This window comes from Chrysemys picta, chromosome 10 (genome assembly GCF_011386835.1).
Source record: "Chrysemys picta bellii isolate R12L10 chromosome 10, ASM1138683v2, whole genome shotgun sequence".
Lineage (NCBI taxonomy): Eukaryota > Metazoa > Chordata > Testudines > Emydidae > Chrysemys > Chrysemys picta.
The window spans coordinates 63,208,648-63,234,070 of NC_088800.1; the positions used below are offsets into that span (position 1 = coordinate 63,208,648).

General features: G+C 46.0%; 1 protein-coding gene across 3 annotated transcripts in view; it reads left to right on the forward strand.

The window, feature by feature from the left end:
* LOC101942744 (transmembrane protein 104-like) overlaps nucleotides 1-25,423 on the forward strand; it is a 102,816-nt gene that overhangs the window by 12,435 nt on the left and 64,958 nt on the right. The window contains exons 2-7 of one of the 3 annotated variants that reach the window (XM_065559940.1): nucleotides 424-545; nucleotides 6,039-6,126; nucleotides 8,221-8,301; nucleotides 10,444-10,564; nucleotides 15,225-15,287; nucleotides 16,715-16,814. In XM_065559940.1, coding sequence (XP_065416012.1) covers nucleotides 424-545; nucleotides 6,039-6,126; nucleotides 8,221-8,301; nucleotides 10,444-10,564; nucleotides 15,225-15,287; nucleotides 16,715-16,814 — 575 coding nt within the window. Of the gene's footprint in view, nucleotides 1-423; nucleotides 546-6,038; nucleotides 6,127-8,220; nucleotides 8,302-10,443; nucleotides 10,900-15,224; nucleotides 15,288-16,714; nucleotides 16,815-25,423 lie in introns of those variants that run through there. The other 2 variants (XM_065559941.1, XM_065559939.1) reach the window with 2 other exon arrangements.

The following is a 25,423-nucleotide window of genomic DNA, read 5'->3' on the forward strand; positions in this document are numbered from 1 at the left end:
AGGGCATCTGTGAGGACCCCAAGACCCATGAGCTTAGATAGTCAAACTGTTTTACACAGTATACATGATCCCTGTACCATACCATGCATGGGAATGTGCAGATTCCTGCTCACTGTGTGGAAACTTTCCGTGTAGGGGCTGATCTGGTCTCACCTATTCTCTACCTATGGCACATAATAATTTAGTCTCCTGTAATATTTTGGTCTAATTTCAGTTGCTAGGGTTAGCATGTGGGTGCTGGGTAGTGTTGATGGGCTGCGATAGACAGGAAGTCAAACTGCATGTTCTGGTAGACCCTTGTGGCATTAAATTCTATGACTCTGTTGCCCAGTGTTCGGGTAGTTTGTCACCAGGATCTCACCTTCCCCCCTGCCCTCCTCAGGCAGTCTCTGCTCATTCTTACTCCCATCTCTTTTACTCTAGGTCGGCATGATGTATGTATTTAACTCAATGTTCGGAATTGGAATCTTAGCCCTGCCCAAAGCCTTTGCTGATGCAGGCTGGCTGGCCAGCAGTGTTATCTTGGCACTTGCCATGGTGATGAGGTAAAGTATAGAGAAACACCTTTTTACATGGTCTCTCCTTCCTATCCTAGGGTTTAGTTGGGACCCAGGCTTACTTTGCGACTCTTCTAACTTTGCTGTGTAACATGAAATGGTGTCTGATAAAATGTATATGAACAATTCTGTAATTGTGAGATTCCTTTCTCAGGCTGTAAGCTCTTTGGAGCGGGGACCATTACCTCTTCTGTGTTTGTACAGCACCTAGCACAGCCAGGTCTGATCCTGATTGGGGCTTTTGGTCACTATTGTAATAGAAATATTAAATTAGAATGATCTTTTTCTACTTAGAGTTTCTTAGGTAAAGCATGGCCTCAGATACTGCATAGACACTGTGTGTGTGCGTGAGACAGGGTCAGGCCAGATGGCTACAGGAGAGTGATAGAAAGCAGATATATTAGCCCTAGGTTAAGTAGGTCCCCTTTCCCTGGGTAAGGTAACAGGGAAGGTTCCAGAACAATCAGGAACTTTCTGGAAACAATTAAAGGAGAAGGCTGATTAGAACACCTGCAGCCAATCAAGAAGCTGCTAGAATCAATTAAGGCAGGCTAATCAGGGCACCTGGGTTTAAAAGGAGCTCACTTCAGTTTGTGGTGTGCGTGCGAGGAGCTGGGAGCAAGAGGCGCAAGGAGCTGAGAGTGAGAGGGTGTGCTGCTGGAGGACTGAGGAGTACAAGTGTTATCAGACACCAGGAGGAAGGTCCTGTGGTGAGGATAAAGAAGGTGTTTGGAGGAGGCCAATGGGAAGTAGCCTAGGGAGTTGTAGCGGTCATGCAGCTGTTACACCAAATCCACCAATAAGCGCAGGATCCACCAAGGTAGAGGAGGAACTTTGTCACATTCGATATGTAGACATTGCATAGATGCATACTCACATGCAGTGCTATGTTTGCACATGCAGACCGGGTTCTGCTGTGTCTGTCTCCCTGAACTGCATTCTCAAGTGCTTATTTGGGTGCCTGGGCAAAGTGTGTTTGTGAGGCTGTTTTGAGATTGTTCTGGTCATGTGGTGTTAAGCGTTCACTTGTCCAGTTTAAAATTACTCTAGGGAAGGAAAATGGAAAGACTTCCAAGATTAAAATACCTGCACAGGCACATAGATTTGACAAGGTAGCATCTGGTCTTTGCACTGTCATATGAAGAATGGGACAAAATCCTGAGTCCCGAGACTATAGGCCAGGGGTGGGCATGCTTTTTGGCCCGAGGGCCGCATCTGGGAATAGAAATTGTATGGCGGGCCATGAATGCTCACAAAATTGGGGTTGGGGTGTGGGAGGGGATGAGGGCTCTGGTTGGGGGTGCAGACTCCAGGATGGGGCCAGAAAAGAGAAGTTCACGGTGTGGGAGGGGGCTCTGGGTTTGTGTGGGGGAGGTGGGAGGGTGAGGGCTCCGGGCTCTGGGGTGGGGCTGGGGATGAGGAGCAGGGGCGTGGGGCACGGGGAGAGGCTCAGGGGTGCAGGCTCCAGGCAGCACTTACCTCAAGTGGATCCCGGAAGCAGCGGCATGTCCCTTCTCCAGCTCCTAAGCGAGGCGCAGCCCCTGCAGTTCCCATTGGCTGTGGTTCCCAGCTGCAGGGGCGGCACTTGGGGTGGGGGCAGCGGAGGCCCCTGGCTGCCCCTACACATAGGAGCCAGAGGGGGGGCCATGCCATTGCTTCCGGGAGCCACATGGCACAGCACCCAATCCTGCTCCCCGGCTGGAGTGCCGGAGGGGGCCGTGCCGCTGCTTCTGGGAGTTGTGTGGAGTGGCCCTCAACCTTGCTTCCTGGCTGGAGCACTGGAGTGGGACAAGCCCCAGATCCTCCTCCCCAGTAGGAATTGAGGGCTGGATTAAGATGGCTGATGGGCCAGATGTGGCCCACGGGCCGTAGTTTGCCCACCCCTGCTATAGACTGAACAAAGCTATTGGCAAAGGACCTGCTCTGATTGCCCATCTTGTGTAGCAGTGTTGCTGTCCCTTCAGAATGCTGAAGTACAAGATTATTATTACTAGTGCTGTTTATCTGCCAGCGCCCCCTGGTGGTAAGCAGTGTGCAAACCTAGAACTGAGTTCATATGTTTATAAACTTATTACAAAGAGCTTCCAATCTCTCTAAGGTAGATATACTGTCATATCTGAGTGCCTCACGGTCTTTAATGTATTTATCCTCACAACACCCTTGGAAGGCAGGGTTGTTATCCCCATTTTACAGAAGGGAAAGCAAGGCACAGCGTCTAAGTGACTTGCCCAAGGTCACACAGGATGTCTGTGGCATGGCAGGAAAATGAACCAAGGTTTCCTGCATCCCAGGCTAGGACCCTGACCACTGGGCAATTCTTCCTTTCTTAGGTAACAACAGTATCTTTTTAACAGGACTATTACCAGCACTATAATGGTGGAAGGGCATTTATTACAGAAAGATGGTGTCTGTTCCATCAATTGTTTTCCAGCTGTTATCTCAGAGATGGCTTGGGTTTTTTAATGGGAGAGGAGGACTAGGAGTGTCAAGCCACTGGCTTTGTAAATAAGCCAAGCTGTAAAAATAAAATTGAAAGGAATACTATGCTTTTGGCCATGGCCAGAATTTTTTGTTCGGGCTTCTAGGCTTTATTTGTAAAGCTCATGGTAGGATCCTTCTGATCTCCGAGTAAATTTTGCATAAACATAATTAGCGTCATAGTCATCTTGTCATGTGTTCTAAGCAGCATGTGTCGTGGAAGAACAAGAACTGTTCTTTTCAAACTTTAGACAAAAATAGATGGAGATTGACACTGGATCTCAGATCTGAGGTTTAGGTATCTAGATTACATAGGAATTTCTTGAAAGGTTTCAGAGTAGCAGCCGTGTTAGTCTGTATCCGCAAAAAGAAGAACAGGAGGACTTGTGGCACCTTAGAGACTAACAAATTTATTAGAGCATAAGCTTTCGTGGACTACAGCCCATATGCATCCGAAGAAGTGGGCTGTAGTCCACGAAAGCTTATGCTCTAATAAATTTGTTAGTCTCTAAGGTGCCACAAGTCCTCCTGTTCTTCTTTTTATAGGAATTTCTGGTCCTCTCAGTGTTTTTAAAAAAAAATAAAAAATCCTTAAACCCTACTGCCATCTAGAGGTGCAAATGGGAGAAAACAGACCCACATACAGCAAAAGCCCAACAGCTTCAGAAGTTGAGGCTAATTTCCAGAGGTGTTTAAGTGTGTGTGACTGAGTGCAGTTCAGGAAGTGTGTATTCACTCATCCCATTCCAGATCATACGATAGTATTCAGGCTACAAGAACGGAACAACATTTTCTGTTCTTACAATATTTTATTCTGAAGAGGATTCAGTTTCTGGCTTTGCCACTGACTTGCTGTGTGATCATGAGCAAGTCACTTTCCCTCTTCTGTGCCTTCCTTACTCCACCCACCCTCTGTCTTGTCTATTTAGAGCACAAACTCTTTGGATTATGAGTAGTCTCTTGCTTTGTGTGTCTACAGCACCTAGCACAACGAGGCCCTGAATCTCATTTGGGCCTTTAGACGCAATTGTAATGCAAATGAAAGAACTATGAGGCTTGACATATCTTGTGCGATCTACTAGTTGAGACCATTGGAAATGACGGGTTCAGCCACAGGCTATGGTCTGTGCATACAGCAAGTATGAGTCACAGCACCCTGTGAGTCTGCATAAATAGACGCAAAATGGCTGCTCAGCAGCAACAGGGACATGCCCACATGCCTTACTGTACAAAACATGCTTTGCTCTGCACACATGCTGCATAGGCCTTTCTCCAGTGATCCTTATTACAAACATGGGCTCAAAAGAAAAACTTAGACTAGACATGAGATAAAGCCAGAAACTCCAGTCTGATCCCATTTGAGTTTCAAGGGGTATAGTTGGGGAAAAGGAAAGGCAGCTTGAGGTAAAAATCCCTGGGTTCTAACCTGCCGTAATGGGTTTGGTTCCAAATCAGGGCTATAAGAGGAAGAGGGCCTCTTTTCTATTTCCAGTTCAGATTCAGCTGACGTTTAAAAAAAAAAAAAAAAAAAAAAAAAGCTGAAGGGATTTGAGGGGGTCAAATCCAAATGATGGGCCTGTTTCTCCTCTCATTTACACTCGACTAAAATCAAGATTAACTCCACTGAAAACAATGGAGTTGCACTGATAAAATGAGAAGAATGAGGTCCTTAAAATCAGTGGCGTAGCCAGGTTCAAAGTGCAGGGGGAGCAAACATAAAAAAGGTGCCCCCCCCTTGGCTCCTCCTCTGGTCACGCCCCCCTTGGCTCTTCCTCCGGCTGCTCCACACCCCTCCCCCCCCCGCTGGCTCCTCCGGCCACGCTGCGTCCCCCCTTGCTTCCTCCAGCCACGCTGTGGCCTGGCTGTGCCCCCCTCGGAGGGGCTCGGTCCAGGGGGTGGGGACTGGGTGCGGCCTGGCTGAGCAAGTTTTTAGGGTGCGGTTGGGGGGGGAGAGAAGAGGCGAGAAAGTTTCACGCGCCCCTGGGCGGGACTCACCAGCTGCCAAGCGACCTCGGAGGAAGCCATGACACCGCGCCCAGCGGCCACCATGGACAGGGAGGGGAGAGGCACGCGGGAAGCTCCAGGTGGGCTGGAGTCTCGGACGTGACGTGAGCGGGAAGTGGACGGTCGGTCCCTGACCACCCCCTCCCAGACACCCTGCTCATTGGGTCTGCGCTTACCTGGCTGCCCAGGTGCTTCTGATGAGTGACCTCCTCCTCCCCCACAGCGCCAGGACGCCCAGCTCCTGCTGGTTCCCGCTGAGTCCGGCACGACCTAGGAGCCAGCTCCCCACGGGGAACGGAGACCAAGCAGCCGGTACATCCCCCTGCGGGTGGCACTGCTCAGGGGGGCACTTTGCACCCCACCACCCGGAGAGCTGGAGCAACAGCAGCACCTGTGCCCAGGCAGCGGCAGCGCCTCCTCCCGTCCCTCACTTTCTTCTCCCTCGCTCCGAGCCGGGCGCCCCGCTGCAGTCCCTCCACGCCGCGAAGCTGCTGGCGCTCTGCCTAGTGTCGGAATGTCTTGAGCTACCGCCAAGGCAGCTTCCCCCCTCCCGCCGCCGCGCCACGCAAGGACCCAGAGCTCTGGCAGCTCCCAGACACCCTGCTCATTGGCTCGCCCGCCACTGACCTCACTGGAACTGCTTACGCCCACCGCCGGCCTCGCCTAGGGATTCTTTAGTATAGGGACGCCTGCTGGCGCCATGGTAACCCCTAACTAAGGCGCCACTTTTGAAAAATGTGCTGAGGGGAAGCGGCTGCTTTCCCTGCACCCCCCCCCAGCTACACTACTGCTTAAAATCCAGCCACGATTTTACCTGGAAAACCAAATTCCAGGCTAAATTAATTCAGATCCAGATCTAAACTTCTCCTCATTGTCCCATCTCAGTTAAAGGTCTGAGTGAGATGAATGAATTGTTAGGGCTATTTTTGCAGTATCTTCTTATGAATGAAGCAAGCACGCAATATTCCAGAATCAATGTCTCTTGCATTTTTCCTCTAGTTACATAACTGTGACCTTCCTGATTGAAGTAATGTCCTCTGCAAATGCAAGAGTTGTTTGGGACAGGAGTAATGACAGCCACAAAGAGGTGAATCTCTTTGTTTTTTTTAGTTTTTAAGTATTTTCCCTGAGGTTAAATTGGTGCCTCTCTCCATTTGTGATGAGCCATGGTGCTCAAGCGAGTAACCCTGGGGGCAGGGCCTTTTAAGGAAGGGTCTTTGACTCTGCACCTTTGCTTCTCTGCCTCTATCAGTTTCCAGATTTGTTGACCTTCGCACTCTACTGCAAATACGATTTTTAAAATTTCAGTCAAAAATTATCATTGAAACTTTCTCAATGTCTTTGATCAGCTGTATCCAGGACAGATTCCCAAAGGTAGTGGTTACTTCCCTGGAACTCAATTCAAGAGATCTGGGCTCTTCTCCAGACTGTGTGACCTCGGGCAAGTCACCTCCTCTCTCTGACCTCAATTCCCCACCTGTACAGTGTGGGTGATAACACTTCTTTTCTCCCATCCTTTGTTTGTCTTGTCTATTTAGATCATAAACTCTTGGGGGCAGGAACTGTTACTTGCTATGTTTGTACAGTGCCTGCCTTAGGTGCTGCTGTAATGCAAACAATAAATAACCACATTCACAGTGTATCCCGAAAGTCAACAAATCTGCTACGTGGGTATGTATGTACTGATATGATCTACATGCACACTTATAAAATGTGTCTGTAATATGTAGACTGAATTACTTTGTAATCTTGCCTTTTGCAGCTGGCTAGTTGCTGTAGGTGGGATTTGAATAAGGAGAGCACGGTGACCTTGTAGACAAGTTCAGGCAGAGTGCCTTATGCACAAAGACAGCACAGGGAGGTGTTTGCTGGAGTAGAGAACAAACAGCATGTCAAAGCCGGCAGAGTTATTTTAATTAAAATTTCTCTGTCCCCAAAGCTTTTAGTCTAACTCTTTTTTTCTCTAACCATAGGTACAGGGCCTGTGACTTCTGCTTGTATTAATGTAACATGAAAGTCTCCAGTCACTGCATGTGGACTTTGTGAATAACAGAATAGAGCAAAGTGGTTTTTTTATTCCTATGCAATGCTTGGAGCGAGTTCGTCTGGATGATTTGTGCTTATCTAAAATAGTTACTGCTTCAGTAGCCTCATCTTGGCTTGTATGGAGTGTTTCATGTAGTTCAAAAGATATTGTATCCAGTAACATCCCCATTCATCATTTCATTAAACTACAAAAAAAGCCCATTAACCTAATGTTAAAAGTCTTGCTTAGAGCCAAAAAAGCAAGAGCTCTGAGTTAATGGCAAAAGTTGGGGCTGATGAGCTCTTCCTTAACTTAACGATGTATGTGGCTATTGTAGCAAGCCACTGCATCCTACCTAGCCTTCTCCCCCTGCTTCCCCAGCAAGAAAACAAACAGAAGGCGTAAAGGTTTCATGAAAGTGTAGGAGATGCATCATTCAGCACGTGTGCCTTGTGCGTGGACTATATAATGGCTTATTGTACAGATCTGTTCTATGCTGTTTTGTAATATATGTACTGTTCATATGGAGCCTGATCCAAAACCCACTGAAGTCAATGGGAGTCTCTCTGTTGACTTTAATGAGTGTAGGTCCTGTTTTAGGGCATGAGCCATAGCCCATTGAAACCATTGACAAGACACACATTGACTACACTGAGCTTTGGATTTAGGCCCTTGATTTCTTAGATGTATGTACACAAATATCAATATTTTGAAATTAAATTCTTGACTAAAATAGCAAACGACAGACCAAACTCTTAAAAAAAAAATCATGCAAAGTTCCAGCACGTTCATAGGCTAGTTTGACCCATACACTTGTCTTACATACTTTTTTCCATATTTTTTTTTTACAAATTAAATCTACACATAATGATTGAATGTTGTACTGTTTCACTTTACAAGCAGTGCGAAGGTTGAATCACACGCAGATGACACTATGCAACAGTGGATGTATAATTCTGAATACTTAAGATTATAACTGTATTGAATATTGCAATCAACTGTAGTGCCATACTCGACACACATGAATCAGCTCTTCTGTGGAATGTGGACATCAGTGTAGCTATATTGATATACACTGGCTGAGGACTTGGCCTTAATTTTTACTATATTTATGGCTCTGCAAAGCTCCACTGACTTTCCCCTTTGCATTTTTAGAATGAAATGATGTTGAAAGAAAATATTCCCATGTCTGCAAAGAGAGGAGAAGAGTCCACCCAGTCAAAGACTCTTCGTTCAGTAAGTTTCCCTTCAGTAAGAATTTTTCTTTTCTTTTGCTTGAAAGGGTAAGGGCAGGGCATCCCTTATCCTTCATTATAGCTCCGCGGATCCTCTCTGTTATCAAACATCTCACCAGAGCTACCATCCTTTTAGCTGAGAGCACTGAGAGGTTCAGAGCCGATTGATCCTAGTTCCCAGCTGGTAAGTAGATGGTTCTATTGCACCATAGCATACAGGAGGAAGAACTGGTGCCATGTCTCCAACTTCTGATGGATGTGGTGAGCCCACACAATTTTCCTTGTATCTGTTTTGTCTTTGAATTTGGATTCTGCTATAGAAGTCTGAACCTAAACAGTGTGACCTCTTACACAACCTTTGAACCAGGGATGGCTGTTTTGTTCCTATGCAAACGAGACCTTTTAAAAATGTCAAGATACCTCCAGAATAGTCAATAGCTAAATGGTTAGGGCACCTCACAGACTCCTGCTGTACCTGATCTGGTCTCTGACATCCTAGATGAGTGCTCTAACCACTGGGCTATTTGCTATTCTAGGGTGAGTCTCTCTGTCTCGGAGGCCAGAAATTCCATCCTGGACGTGAAGAAAGTTTTGATGAAACAATACGTTTTTGCAAAAAAAAAAATTTTTTTTTTTTGTGGACCAAAAAAGTTTTGTTGAAAATTTTGGACCAGCTCTACTTTGAACCAAATATAACCCAAAGTATAGAGAAGAATCTAGCTAGTACTACTGTATTATCGTCTTGAAGTCATATGGAGTCTCAACCTGCTCTGAAGTCAGTGGAAAGACTCTTAGTGATTTCAATAGACATTGAACCATGCCTTTTAGTCTTACCCACTAATCACGTGAATTTAGCTTTTGAGAGCCAACTGGTAAATCTGAATATTAGGAATTGACTCAAATCCATCAATTATGCAGGACGTAATAAAATGCTTCTCATTTCAGATACATTTTCCTATAGGGCTGGTGAGCCTGTGGAATTATCAATTCTACAGGGAGAATGAATAATTTTATTTTTTATTCCAAGGGTGTGTATGACTATATTATGGTATACAACACACATATTGTACAAATATATATACACAATAAATATATATTACTGTATATAATAACCTGAAGGTAAAAAAATCTGGTGTGTGTGTACATACATATATAGGATGTATATTATTATGTGATTATATCATGACTTAAGAGGAAGCTATTTGGCTAGTAACAGGAGAAATTAAAAAGTGAGTGATTCACTACAGAGGCCTTCTGAATACAGAATGTAAAGTACATAGAGGTCCCTTAAGTGATGTAGGAGCCCCATTAAGCAACCTCCTCTGTGCTAACAATATGAATCTGATTTAATTGGACTAGTCTACTGCCTCCAGCCTCAATGAAAACTGACACCAAGACCTGACTAGTGCTTGGAAAGCAGGCTTGTTTGTAGAGTCAATGAACAGCTGCTGCAGCTGGGAAGAGAAAGTGCTGAATCAGCAAGTTTTTGACATTGAAAGCATCCTGTTAGTCATACTGAGATTAGCCGTGAAAAGGGCCCTTTTGTGCTATAAATGTCTTTAAATTCTGTTGGAGGCAATGTTTGGGCCCTGCCAAGCCTATGGTGCCTTAGGATCCTTGGAGGTGAGACCTCCGAAGATTTTTCTTCTCACACACACTCCCATCAGTTAAGTTTGGGACATATCCCCAAAGAATCACCTTGCTAAGGAACACTTCCCAGAATCCCTAGGCCTGCTGTATGCAGAGTAGTGCGATAAAACACTGTTCTGCCTGGGGAAGGTTTTTTCAGGCCCAGTCTGTTTTGCAGTCCCAGTCAAAAATGCTAATGCCAGCTCTGAACTCTGCACCCACAGCAGTGTCCAATTCCAAAGGTAATGCCCAGTTGAGGGTCATGTGCTCATGTTTAGTGTACATGTAACAACCCCTCTCCCATCCCACATGGGTTGCCATCAGGATTTGAATTGAGAATCTTCAACACCACAACAACAAACTTCTACCACTTGAGCTAAAAGAGTATCTCCCTGGTCTTTTATAAATAGTAAGTTGTTGTCCTCTAGTGGAATGCAATACCCGCTTTGCCAGTGTGTTACATAGAGTGCACATGACCAGAAAATGGTTCTGTCCCTTTTATATTCTCTTGAAGGAATCCTCATCAAAGTACATTTGCTGCTGCTATTGCCTGCCAGATGATCCAAAGCCAAGTGTGTTTGATATAAATGAGCTGCTCTCTCTGACTGACCTGACCAAGATGTACTTCAGTACGGGTAGGTTTCCTGGATGTATTTTGCTTTCCTATTTTGCTTTGGAACTGATTCTCTGGGAAACTTTCAGAGTTATTCTCTCTATGTCCACCTTCACCGGCTGGAGCTGGATGAGATTGTGGCAGCTTAGTCTGTTACCAGTGCGTTCAGCAGAGCACTTTACAAATGTAACCAGAATTGGGAATTGTGGGTACAAGTAATTGCATTTCTTGAAAGTTTTTGTCAGTGAAACACCATACAAAGCGCTTTCTGGACCCAAACCAAGCCAGTTTCTGAAGCTGAATTCTTTCCAAAATCCTCTAAACTTACTCTGCTGCGATGTCCTAGAAGTTCCAAACTTTCTTGTTGGATATGTTTCCATTGGTTCCCTTGCTTCACAGGTCTTTCATCAAGGTCTTGTTACATTCCTAGGTGGTGTCTCATGAGCATATGCTCTGAGGCGAGCTGATTGAAAAATGGAATTTCCATCCTGCAGGAAAGTCTGTTGTTTTGCCATTTTGAAGTGGTACATCCAGATTGGGAGAAAATAGCAAAACTTTTTGAGGATGAAGGATTCTGAAAATATTTAATTTGCAAATGTCAGTGTTTTATTTTGGATCAACATCAATCTCTATGTCTGAGCTGCCATGGTGCCTTGTGGGATTTGTAGTTTTAGGTCCTTTATGCCCTCCTTCACCCATATGGGCCTTGCTCCATGACTGCAGTATATCTCCCATGATGCACTGTGGTCTCTCCCTGTGACTAAATCTCCATGGGACTCCCATGATGCACTTCCTTTTGTAGCACTCTTAGCTTCTTCTGTGTGATACTCTCATACTCAAAGAGAGAGGCAATCTAGCATTCCACTGCTGCCCTCCTCACATAATCCATCCCATCATAAGTCTTGATAGTTCTAGCATCGGTAACTTTTCTCCAGTTGATGTGGAAACTCCAGGCGACTTGGATCAGGCTTCAGTTCCCCGAGAGCTGGCTCCCATAGCGAGCTGCTTGTGAAGGAGGTATATAGAAAGAAACGGACAGAAAACCTGGCAGCTGATAACAGAGCAGCTGTATTTGCTATTTTCAAATGACAAAACAGAAAGCAAGATAACTTTAAAATGATGCACAGGGTGAAACAACTTTAAAAGCAGGGATGCAGTGTATAGCAACATTGCTGTTCACACAATGCTGAAAGATGAGGTACTATTTTTGTACACACTTAAGCTGATTTTATTAATCTTGACTTGAAAATCAGAGGACATCTGAGCCATATATTACACAAAGGAGACATATTTTGAATTGACTCCAATGGGCTCTCTGCTTGGTGACTTTTCAGCTGAAGGTCCTATTTTCAGGGCCGCCCAGAGGATTCAGGGGGCCTGGGGCAAAGCAATTTCGGGGGCCCCTTCCATATAAAAAAGTTGCAATACTATAGAATACTATATTCTCGTGGGGGGGCCCTGCGGGGCCCGGGGCCTGGGGCAAATTGAGAATGGCTGTGTCACAGGCCTGCTGTGCTTGGGGAAGAATTCTGACTGAACAATTTTCTGTTCTCCATGTATATAGCGAACCATGTTCACAAAAGTATCCCGGGCCAGATCCTTAGCTGTTTAAACTGGTAGCTTCATAGACTTCAATGGCATTAAACCAGTTTACATCAGCTAAGGAACTGGCCCCCATATGTAAAATACAGGCACTTATGCAAAGCATAATATCCTGTAGAGATAAGTGTAACTTTGGCAAGTGGGTGAATGTTTTAGTATAGTCAAAGTGAAATCAAACTACTGATTTTTCACAAGAAATTAAAAACAAACACAACTAAAAAGAAATCTGCACAGGCCCAAACTGCACTAACAGGAACCACCTAAGTATCTGAGCCCCTCCAATTCTTTCATGTGTTTATTCTCACAACACCCTTGTAATGTAGGAAGTGAGGTGGGAAACTGAGCCAGAGTGACTTGCCTAATCTCTCTCTCACTCACTCACTCACACACTCACACACACACACACACACACACACACACACACACACACACACACACACACACACACACACACACACACACACAGAGTCTGTGGCAGAGCTGAGGTCTCCAAGTCTAGATTAGCACCCTAGCCACTGGACCATCCTTCCTTGCATGGACTTCCTCTTTCAATAAACCTTATGGGGATGCCCTTGAAATTTTGTTTGCTGCTGTCCTTGGAAGTCCTTGGCAGTGCTCCTTAATGGCACTGTGATTGTGGGGCTACAGATCCAGTGGCTGTTCCAGTATCTAAAGTAATCCTCCCCCCAAGAGTCTTTGTGAACGGTCCAAAAAATATGTCATAAATAAAACGCAACCTGGTGGTACTCCTGACAGAATTCTGCACCCCTGCAGGGGGTGCAGAATTCAAATGGGCTGCAAATTTCTGTGCCCCCCCTGTGACGGTGCTGCCCATGGGAGCCAGCTGAGGTCACTCAATTAGGGTGAACTGCAAACAAAATGGGGCAGACAAACCCCAAACGCTGGTGGTTATTCCAATACTTAGATTTACCAAGCCAGCACAAAACAGCTTCTATAGTACCTTACTGGTTACTTAGAAGTCCAAACAACGCAGTTCCCTTAAAGTACCCAGCCTCAGGCCTCCGTCCAGACACACCTGTCAAACATATGATGATTACTGAAAATCTTCTCATCATATAAAAGAAAAGGTTCTTCCAATCCCAAAGAATCAGCCACATACCCAGGTTCAATTACAACTTAGATTTTACCCAAAATACATGCTAATAGCCAATTCTTATTAACTAAGCTAAAATTTATTAAAAAAGAAAGAGTTGGTTAAAAGATCAATATACATACAGACTTGAATTTAATTCTTGAGGTTCAGATACATAGCAGAGGTGAGCTTGTAGTTGCCAAAAGTCCTTTCAGCTATAGTCCATAGGTTTTTTTTCCCCTCTTACTTAATTGGCCTCTCAGTTGGTAAGACAACTCCCACCTGTTTATGCTCTCTGTATGTGTGTGTATATATATCTCCTCAATATTTATTCCACTCTATATGCATCCGAAGAAGTGGGCTGTAGTCCACGAAAGCTTATGCTCTAATAAATTTGTTAGTCTCTAAGGTGCCACAAGTACTCCTGTTCTTTTTGCGGATACAGACTAACACGGCTGCTACTCTGAAACCAGTCCATAGGTTATAGTTCAATGTCCATATTCAGGGTGGCTCCAGTCAATGACTGAGGATCTCAATCCTTGTGGCTTAAGGTTTCCCCCTTTTGAAACCCAAAGCAGATCTGAGATGAAGTAGGATTGTGTCCCAGGGTTCTTATACATTTCCAGCAACCTTTCTGCCTGAGAAAATAATAGGCTTAACTCTCCTTCCAAACATCCTGGCAATTAGCACAGGGTAATTTATTCATAAAACAGTTCAGATACAGGTTACCACAACCTTCAAAGAGACACATAGACAATGAAACTGTTTCACTAAAGTATCATCATAAATGTTAATATTCCTTTTTTGATCTTTGAATTAAAGTTATAGCAATAGACAAGACTTGTTTGCTTACATCACAAGACCTGAGCAAACATCTACCCTTGAGATCTCTAACAATGCAGACTTGCATTTCAAAGCTCTATTTATTTACCTATCTTCCTAGCCAGTCTCTAAAGTTCATGGGTCAGGTCAGTCGGTGAGTTAATTAACTCTTTCTGGCCCTGTCCTCTTTCAATGAGATGTTATATCACACTCCTAACATCACACCCCCATGCAGAAAAATGAAAATGAAATCTGCGGGGGAGCATGCATCTCTTCCCCAGCAGTCCAGGCAGTGCGTCTGTTCCAGCATGCCTGGAGCAGCCTCAGAGATGCAAATCGCTGCAGAGGGAGGGGGGCTGGGCAGGCATGCCTCCGAGGGAGATGTTGATCACCGTCAGGGGGTGGCTCACCAGGGGTGGGGAGGGATAGGTCTTTTTATTATACACAAGGAAGGCTCTGTTCCTGAGGCAGAAATGTAGCACCCTGCCTGCTAGTTAATTGATCTCATTTTTTGAGCCTACCTGCGTAGTAACATTGTTAATGTTCTTAATGTTAGTTAACTTTTCCCAGTCTGTCCATTCCCCCAGCAGCATGAAACCTGTAAACGTTTTAAGGCCCCTACATTGCCAAAGTGATGTAGAGCTTTATAAATGACAGTAAGGGAATCAGCTAGGAAGATCTATGTGCTTTCTCACTTTTTTCTTGTGCCAAAGTAGCACAATGGGGTTAGATTACAGCTCAGGATTTATTTTACTTACCCATTAAAAAAAAAGACTTTAAGGGCAAATAAAACATTTACTAAGCAGTCAATAAAATGTCAGGACAATCAGAAGCAAACACTTCCCAAAGTACCCAGCGAGGTCCAGGACAACGATTAGCAACACTGTATGACTTTCATGTGTGAAAGTCTGAGTAATTTAAAATGACATTTTTTTTGGCTGTTTGGTGTTCTGTAATGTAATTTAAATGAAAATCCAGGATTATAACTGCAATGCAGAGTATTAGTTAACTTTCATGTGTTTAGGAAATGCTGAATAGTTACTGTGAATATTTCTTTTCTGTATTGTAGTTTAAATAAATTACCAAAACAATTGAAACTGGTGTGATCATATTGCATTATTTTGACAAATAAAATATGCTGAATTTTTAATTTTTTTTGGCACAGAATTTTTAATTTTTGGCCCAGAATCCCCCCAGGAGTACCTGGTGGGAACAGATGACAAGAAAGGTATTTGTATGAGTTGCATGACTTTGCTTAGAGGCAGGGGTGTAGCCATGGGTGGGTTGTGGCCCACCCACTTAGCATCTAGGCTCCACCCAAATCTGAGCAGGGGTGTAGTGCTGCCAGAGCAGCCCCGAGCATCACTCGGGCACCTGAAATCCAGGACAGAGCTATGCGCCCACCCTTCAGAAAGCTATGCTCTGACAGCTCTGCCTTGCCATTTTTTGAGCTATGGGGCAGAGGGTCCCTCTCTGGGCCGCCCAGCAGGAGCACTGACTGGCATGCAGCAGCCATACACAACGAAGCGGAGAGGAGAGCACTGCAGAGACACATCAGTGCCTCAGCTGTTCTGCCACCCCGCTTTCCTCGGCCCGGCTGTACCATCGGGCCGCTAATGTGCGAGGGTGGGGAAAGGAGGTGATGGGAACCAGCACTCACGCGCGGGACCTGGGCCCTCCCCCACGCAAAATTCAGAGTGGCCATTTGTGCTGGGAAATGAACCCTGTGAGGGGTGGCTGCCGCATCTTTCCCCCCTCCTACCCGCTGCTGAATGGGGAATGGTTGGGCCCCCACTGGCTGCTGCTCTGAGGGGAAGGGGCTAGCAGGCATGCGGGAGTGCTGGGCCGGGTCCTTGCTGGGTTCAATAATGCCCAGCGTCGCGTCTGGCCCCTGTGCGTGCGGAGCGAGGAGGTGGCGCCAGGGCTCCCCCCAGAACAGGTGAGCTGAGAAGGAGCTGCTGGCGATGATTGCCCAAGATGAGGAATGTGCATGCTCAGCTCGGCAGGTGAAGCCCTGTGTCTGGGGGCACCAGGGCTAGGAGGAGAGCGTGGCATCAGGGGAGAATCTGAGCTAGCACAGTCTGTCATTGCCTGTCTACCCGAAAGTCGGGGTTCACCCAAATTTCCACTCCTAGCTATGCCACTGCTTAGAGGTAATGAGGATGCACATCGTCTCCCCCTCCGTTCTCCTGCCTTAGAGTGGAGTGATCCTCTAAATCATGGAAACAAAGGGTCAGATCCTTAGCGGGTGGAAAATGGCCAATCTCCTTTGAAGTCAAGCTCAGCCTCGAGATTCTTATCTCCTCCCTCTGCATACTAACAATCTCCCTTTCTCCATCTCTCCTTCCACGTGCGCCCATGACCAGATTCTCAGCTGATGTGAATCCAACCCTTCAATTTGAGCAGAGGATCAGTCCCATACTGTTTTATTTATACTGCTGCCTGTACACCTGCAAACAGAGGAAACCCATATAGTTCTAATCTATAGATCTAGCTGTGTATTTTGCTTCTGACCGTCTCATCTAGGTCTGTGTGTGTGTTAGCATAATATACCATGCCATCAGTTTCCACCCAGCCGTTTTGAGTAGCAATGTGAAGTAAGAAATAACAACGAAGTCTGAATCAATTTCATGTTTCTTTTGTTTTTCTTGGCAGTTGGAGACCTCCTGAGTCGAATTACATTGATGCTAGGCATATATGGATCTTTGGCCATGTTCCTGACCATGGTACCTTTTAGCCTCATGGAACTATTCTGGTCAGTAAGAATTCATAAAAATTAGCAAAGACGGTGGTTGTTTTTTTTTTTTTTTTTTTTTAACAGCATCCATGTTAAATTTAGTTTCCGTTCAGAAGCCAGTAAAAACCAAGAGCTGACTTGAGACCACCTGTCACCCTACTGGTGTCAAGTCTGCATTGGGCAAAGACTGTGTGGGGTAAAGGGGCAGGCAAGGAAGTGGATGTTTAAAGAGCTACCAGTGTAAATAGGTAACTGTAAAAAGGTTCCTTTAAGGAGCCATATTGGATAGAAATGTATTTCCCCTAGCTCTTTGAGGGTGACACACCTATGAGGGTCTTCACGTGTCTGAGCTGGTAGTGTGCTTAGCTACTGGGGTTCAGAATTGCCATGATAGCTGACCGCAGGAACAATGGTTAGTGCACTCCCTGCTGCAGAAGTTGAGGATGACCCCGCCCATGACCCCACTTTAATCAAAATGTAAAGCCCATCCTTTACACTAGCCTTGTCGTGATGATAAAGAACAAATCGAAGCAACTGCTCACTCTGGGCCTGGGGAGAGATGCACAGATTGCTTGTTGGCTTTAGGGAATTTTGGTAAGACACCCTGAGATTGGGCTGATGAGCGTGATCTAAACACCTAGGGCTATATTGTACCATATATTTTTAAGAACTCCCAATTGATTTTAATGAGGAGCTCTGCTTAAAAACTGAGGTGATGAGACACCCCCTAGATAAGGTAGATAGAAATAGAATCTAACCCTTAATTACTTATAACTTTGAGCACCCCATGTGCTTGTTAGACTTGGCAAAGACAGTGTTTAATTCTCCTCACTCCTTCATCATGTTGCAGAGGGTGGTGTGGCACTTAATTTAGATTCACACCAATTCTGCAATCATGAGAGCTAAAAACTTTTTTTTTTTTTAAATTAAATGAAAGCTGAGGTTCTCACATAATAACATGACTCCTGGAGGTTGGGATTTGTGAAAACCCTAAATATTGTGTTACATGTAATAAAATTGAGAGAGTTGTTGCTCATCTCCATAGCATCTGAATGTCTCGTAAGTAGGGTCCTACCAAAATCACGGTGGCGAAAAATGCAGCATGAGCCATGAAATCTGGTCTCCCCCATGAAATCTGGTCTTTTGTGTACTTTTACCTTATTCCATAGGGTGAAAATATACAAAAGTACACAGCATTTCTCAAACTGGGTGTCCTGACCCAAAAGAGGATTGCAAATCTATTGTAGGGGGTTCATGGTATTGTCACCCTTACTTCTGTGCTGCCTTTAAAGCTGTCAAGTATCAGGGGGTAGCCGTGTTAGTCTGTATCTACAAAAACAACAAGGAGTCTGGTGGCACCTTAAAGACTAACAGATTTACTTGGGCATAAGCTTTCGTGGGTAAAAACCTCACTTCTTCAGATGCATAGAGTGAAAGTTACAGATGCAGGCATTATATACTGACACATGGAGAGCAGGGAGTTACTTCGCAAGTGGAGAACCAGTGTTGACAGGGCCAATTCAATCAGGGTGGATGTATTCCACTCCCAATAATAGATGAGGAGGTGTCAATTCCAGGAGAGGAAAAGCTGCTTCTGTAATGAGCCAGCCACTCCCAGACCCTATTCAAGCCCAGATTAATGGTGTTAAATTTGCAAATGAATTTTAGTTCTGCTACTTCTCTTTGAAGTCTGTTTCTGAAGTTTTTTTGTTCAATGATAGTGACTTTTAAATCTGTAATAGAATGATCAGGGAGATTGAAGTGTTTACTTGCTGGCTTATGTATGTTACCATTCCTGATGTCCGATTTGTGTCCATTTATTCTTTTGCGGTGGGACTGTCTGGTTTGGCCAATGTACATGGCAGAGGGGCATTGCTGGCACATGATGGCATATATAACATTAGTGGATGTGCAGGTGAATGAGCCCTTGATGGTGTGGCTGATGTGGTTGGGTCCTCTGATGGTGTCGCCAAAGTAGATATGGGGACAGAGTAGGCAACGAGGTTTGCTACAGGGATTGGTTCCTGGGTTGGTGTTTCTGTGGTGTGGTGTGTAGTTGCTGGTGAGTTTTTGCTTCAGGTTCGGGGGTTATCTGTAAGCGAGGACTGGCCTGCCTCCCAAGGTCTGAGAGCGAGGGATCGTTTTCCAGGATAGGTTGTAGATTGTGGATAATGCGCTGGAGATGTATTAGCTGGGGGCTGTATGTGATGGCCAGTAGTGTTCTGTTATTATCCTTGTTGGGCCTGTCCTGTAGTAGGTGATTTCTGGGTACCCGTCTTGCTCTGTCAATCTGTTTCCTCACTTCCCCAGGTGGGTATTGTAGTTTTACGAATGCTTGATAAAGATCTTGTAGGTGTTTGTCTCTGTCTGAGGGGTTGGAGCAAATTGGGTTGTATCTTAGGGCTTGGCTGTAGACAATGTATCGTGTGATGTGTCTTGGATGGAAGCTGGAGGCATGTAGGTACGTATAGCGGTCAGCAGGTTTCCGGTATAGGGTGGGTGATCGAAGAGTGGCGGCTGCTTGCCAGGCACCCAGCTCTGAAGGCAGCACTGCTGCTAGCAGCAGCGCAGAAGTAAGGATGGCATGGTATGAATATGTCCATTAAATTTGCTATTTATGCCATGACCAACCCATGAAAAATTTGTGATTTCTCTGCGATTTACGTAGATCCCTACTCATAAGAAAAGAAGGATGGCAATGATTTCTCTCCCTTCCTTCCTTGCCTCCAAGAGACAGACTGACATCAAGAGGAGTATTCTTCAGAAATGTGTGAATTTTTGAAAATGACCTTATTATAGAAAATGTTTTATAGTTTCACTTCAGCTTTTGCTGCCAGTGAAGGGTAAAATGTGGCTAAGTCTCTGTTATGTGCAATCATAACTGACTAATCATAGAATCATAGAAGATTAGGGTTGGAAGAGACCTCAGGAGGTCATCTAGTCCAACCCCCTGCCCAAAGTAGGACCAATCCCCAACTAAATCATCCCAGCCAGGGCTTTGTCAAGCCGGGCCTTAAAAACCTCTTATGTTAGACTATGGGTCAGAAATAATACAAGCATACTGAACTTCTACATCGATTTCAGCCTCATTGCTGACCTTGTAATAGCTTTAGGTTCCCACTCAGTGATTTTCTGTCAAAAGATTTGGGTGATGGCTACAGTCCTAGTAACAGCCACAAGAAGAAACAGTTGTTTGTGGTGGTGAAAGTATGCTTCGGGAGATAAATCCAGGACCTGCCGTACTTAGAGATGGCATCAATGTGGTCTTTAAACCCTTTTATCATTTGAGTCCCGCCCTACTGTCGCAGCCCAAATAATACTTTGTTTGGAATGCCATACAGAAAATACAGTACGCATTTGATCCCCATGCACCATTTTCAAATACTCTTTATTAATGATATATTCTTTCCCTCACTATAGTCTGCAGCTGGGTGGGGGAGCTATGTTTGCAAAGCATTTTCAACCCTGCTCATCTCTCTAGCACAGGAAGGCCTTTAAACAAACTGACTTTTTCTTTGGGGTGTGAAGTGAATAGGAAGAAACCCTCAGTTTGAAGACATATTAGTCCAGGAGTGAATTCTAGGCCTTTCAGTGTGGTAGGTTCTTTTTTATGGTGTTACCTTATTCTCCTCTTGAGCAGCAGAGGGCAGTGGTGCTTCAGCAATACCTTTGTGTATTTCTGCTGTTGGCTGAGATTTACCAAAGGCAGAGAATTTGGTTCCCATCCTGCAAAGTGCTGAAGGCAGCGTTTGTTGAGGATGCTCAGAGCCTTTCTTTAGGTGCTCAGCACCTTTTAGGGTGAGGTGCTTTGTTTGAACCAGCACGGGGAGTGCAAAACTATGAAGAAAAAGGAATTCTAAATTCTTTCACAAACGGGAGTATGATCTTTGTGCTGGCTCAGCTGTAACTCTGCTAAGTCAATAGCACAATGTTCTGCAACCCTTCGGGATATCAACAGGGCACTCCACTAGTTCAGACTTTTCTCTGCGTGCCTACTCAGCCCATGGAGTGTTCTGAAAAAGTCAGGAATACCAAATCCCAGCGTCACCAGTCAGTTACTCCAGGGATACTGGAATTGGGCCGGGGGAGAGGAGGAAGGGGTCATACCCCCCACTTTTAGAAGTGGAAGGGCTATACCCACCCACTTTTTAACACGGCGCAGTTGACACCCCCCCCCCCCCAAAGTGCAAGTCTTGGTAGGCATGGAGCAGCGCAGGCAGGGGCTGCATATCATGGTGGGGGAGCTGATAGCTCCTCTGCCACGAAGCGCAGCCCTTGCCTGTGGTGTCAGCCTCTTCCCAGTGGGCAGGCTGAGGTAGACTTTAGTGCCCCCTTGCCATGAGGCCTGGCCCCTCTCTGTGGCCCCATCCCTGCTCCTCCTCTCCCTGCCCGAGGCCCCACCCCCTGGCAAAAAGCCAGAGCTGGGCTGTGGTAAGAGATGCCCAGGGAGCCCAGGCTGCAGTGGGGAGCCCTAGAACCTCCACCTGCCCTGGGCGGGGGGCTGGGGTGCCCGAGAGCAGCTTCCAGCCCATGTCCCCACCCCCCTGGGGCATGCCACCCAGGAGAGGTGGAGGGTCTAAGGGTCCCCACAGTGGCCTGGGCTCCCCAGGTGGCTCTTACGATGGCCTGGCTCCAGCTTCCGGCCTGGCTAGGGGGTGGAGCCTCAGGGGAAGAGGAGGAGAAGTGGGTGGGGCCACAGAGAAGGTGGGATCTTGGGGGAAGATGAGGAGCAGGGGTGGGGGGAGAGGGCAGGGCCTCATGCCCCCCCCCAGACTTCTACCAAGGTTCCAGCGCTCCTGGGCTGCTCCTTTCAGCTTGGAGCTTGTGGAAGTGCTGCACAGTCTGATCCATCACACACCAGGGCTGCTGGAACAATTTGTATAGTGGGGGTGCTGAGAGCCATTGAACCAAACTGTAAACCCTGTCTATAATGGAAACCACTTCAAGCCAGGGGGTGTGGCAGCACCGCCAGAACCCGTAGTTCTAGCACCTCTGCCACATGCCGATACCCAGCTTTCACAATTTAGACTTTAGTTATAAGACATCAGCCTTCAAGAGAAGGGCAAGAAGAGGCTTTGAAGTTATGACTTACTCACTGAAAATTGGAGAATTAAAGGTTTTGGATCCTCAGCTGGTGTAAATTAGTGTAGTCAGTGGGGTTATATGAATGGAGTTATATATGTTGTTACACTAGCTGAGGGTCTGGCCCTTGTAGCCCACAGAGCTAGCTTGAGCATTTTATTTTACTTAGCAGTAATACAAGGAACCTACAGACCTGTACCCTGTAAGGCATTTGCTTAAGCAGTTAGCATAAGGCTTTGAGGCCTATGAACTTTGGCATAGATAAACGGCTCAATGGTCACCCTGAGTTTTGGGGACCCTGGGAATAGTTTGTACAAAATGACATGGTAGCCACAGGAACATTGAACTGATACTAGGCTTTGATATTTTAGGATAGAAACATTGACAGATGCTTAACCATGAACTAGCCTTGCCAACAAATTGACGAGTATGGCAATGAGCTAAAAGCATTAATATGCTAGCCTATAGGATTAAGGCACCCCGGAATTATTAGAGTGAGGAAGTTAGATATGGACAAGGGAGTCTGGGCATTTAAATGAATATTCATGACAGCCCCTGGATCGTATAATAGGTCAGACCGCCATGTAAGAAGGGACTGATCTGGATCTGGACCATCAGACTTGTTTGGCATGCCAGGGACAAGGCAAGACCCTTGTCTCTTACCACCAGATCCCCTAGGGGGTGTGCGTGTATGAGGGTGTGCAAGGAATGGTACAAGAAATAACATTAACTCTGTATTACTGCTGTATCTTTATATGGTTTGGAACTTTTCTGTCTTTACTAATTGTGCTAATAGAAGTGGTTAAAGCTTTACTTTGCCCTCAGTGTGTGTGTCATCGCTGTGCACACCAGGGTTCCCAACCCAATACTTAGCTTCATAATTTTGATACTGTTGTGCCTAATTCTGGGACTAGAACCGTACAATCCCCCAGCCTTTAAATTAGTATTAATTGGAAATCTATAACAGTCATTAACCACTAAAGAATTGGACAACACCCTTTACATGTAAGCGAAAGGCAATGTTAAAACCAGTAGGCCAGATACTCAGCTGGCATATGTTGGTGTAGCATCAGTGACTTCTAGGGTTGCCAACTGTCTAATCGCACAAACCCAAACACCCTTGCCCCGCCCCCTGCTCTGCCCCATCTCACTCCATGCCCCTCCCTCCATAACTCGCTTTCCCCCACCCTCACTCACTTTCACTGGTCTGGGGCAGGGGGTTGGGGTGTGGGAGAGAGTGTGGGCTCTGGGTTGGCGGTGAGGGGTTTGGAGTGTGGGAGGGGGCTCTGGGCTGAGTCTGGGGCAGGGGATTGGGGTGCAGGTGAGTGTGCGGGCAGTGGGCTCTGGGAGGGAGTTTGGGTGCGGGAGGAGGCTCAGGGTTGGGGTGCGGAAGAGGGTGTGAGGTTCAGCTTCTGGCCGGGTGGTGCTTACCTCAGGCGGCTCCTGGAAGTGACCAGCATGTCCCTGCAGCTCCTAGGCTCGAGGTGGCTCTGCGCGCTGCTTCTGCCTGTAGGCACTGCCCCTGCAGCTCCCATTGGCCATGGTTCCTGGCCAATGGGAGCTGTGGTGCTGGCACTTGGGGTGGGGGCAGTGCGTGAAGACTCCCTGATTGCCTCTGCCTGTAGGGCCCGCAGGGACATGCCGGCTGCTTCCAGGAGCCATGTGGATCCAGGGCAGGTAGGGAGCCTGCCTTATCCCCGCTGCACCGCCGGCCGGACTTTTGGCCTATTAAAATTTCCCGGATTGCTTTCAATAGCAACTGGGGGGTTGAGGCCGATTCTAGGAGACTCCTGGCCAATCCAGGAGGGTTGGCAACCCTACTCTGACTTCAGTAGAGCTATGCTGATTTTCATGAGCTAAGAATCTGGCCATCCATCTTAGATATTTGTGTCCGTTTCTGTGGTATCTACAGTAGACACTCAATACACTACTTTAAGTGGCACTGCCATCGTCCAAGGGAACCTAAGCTCTCCATCTCTTTGTGATTCAGTATCTTCCACCTACCCTTGTTTCCTTCTTTCTCTCTATTTTATCTATCTAGGTTTTTATGTGGTTCCCATTGCCATGGTATCTGAGCACTCCGCTGCTTACTGCTTGTCTTCTCTTTCCCCCTCCTCACTATTTGGCCATGAGCAACTATGAAAGAATGGATTTTGCATTGTGCTTTGAAAACATCTAGGCTAGAAATACTGTGCTCAGAAGAGCTAAGTTAATTGCTTCTAATTGTTCAGAGACTAGGGAACAGTCAGTTCGGTTCTTGTCATTTCCGTGGAGACGGTTTATTCTGGGATTAATCAATATGTTTTTTCTGGAGGATTCAGACTAAGATCCATGTAAAATCCATATGCTCTTTCACAGACATACCTGGCTAGTGTGATTATTAAGGGCTAGTAATGTTTTTGTCTTTATGCTGCTCCCTCAGTTGTCGGAACAAGAGATCCAGAAAAAATATAAAGCCAAGACAAGCTATTGTCAAAGTTTCCTTAGCAGGTTGGTTAATATTCTGTAGGTTCGCTTTTGTGAACCATAACTGATGATCCCATCAGCACTCGTCATTTGGTGCAGAACAGTCTATTCCTGGGAGTTTTTCAAGAAACTATGGACTGAATAAAACTCCAGGAGGGCAGTCACTACAGTCAGCCAGAACTTTCCCAGGTCCTTAGCCCTGTTTAAATGTGAGGCACAGGTTGGATACTGTGGCAGACACAGAATACAAAAAGCAAAGATGAAATGAGTTAAGGCTGGATTTCTTTCAAAAGGGCTGAAGGGAGGAAGGCTCTCAAATCCCATTGTAAGTCACTGGGGATGTGTGCCTAATTCCCTTAGTGGAGGCCTGATAGGAATTTATAGTGTAGCCTGGATGAGAGAGAGAGGCGTGAATGACTGGCAAATTACAAGTCAAAGGAAAAACCACCGGGACCCTCTGGAGGTGGTAATAACCGCTTGTGAGGACAGTTGAAATGTGAGCCTCTGGTGAGGGAGAAATCGAGGGTGACCCCTGTGTTCCGCACCTGTCTTACCAGGCACCACTGTACTGTCTGAAAAATGGTTGTACCTAACCTGCTGTCAGACTGCCCAAGGTATGACACCAGGAACAGCACTTCGGTTTTGCCTCGGTTGAATTTTAACTTGCTGTTTCTTCTCCAACTGGACAGTGCAGTAGCCAAGGGACCATCCTGAATGGGATGACTGAGGAGGAAGGTGTAGAGTTCTGTATCACCAAAAAGTCCAGATGTGCTTAGAAGTGTGCAGCCACTATCAGTGATGAGGCAAGTCCCTGCACTCTGATTGGCTAATAATGTTCCTCAGCCAATCGGAATACAAAGAGTTGTAAAGTGAATGGCTAAGTGACCTGAAAAAGACAAAATTGGGTTTGCACATTTTCCTCCTCCTTTGTGATGTAGAAAGAAGGCCCGAGTAGAATTTTTTCCAGCTTCTTTTATTCATAAGAAGAAATCCAGATATTGTTTGCCCTGTTTTTCCTGCTAGATTCTGTGAGCAATTGGAGAACTGGGAGAATTATGGCAATTAGAGAAATCATACAA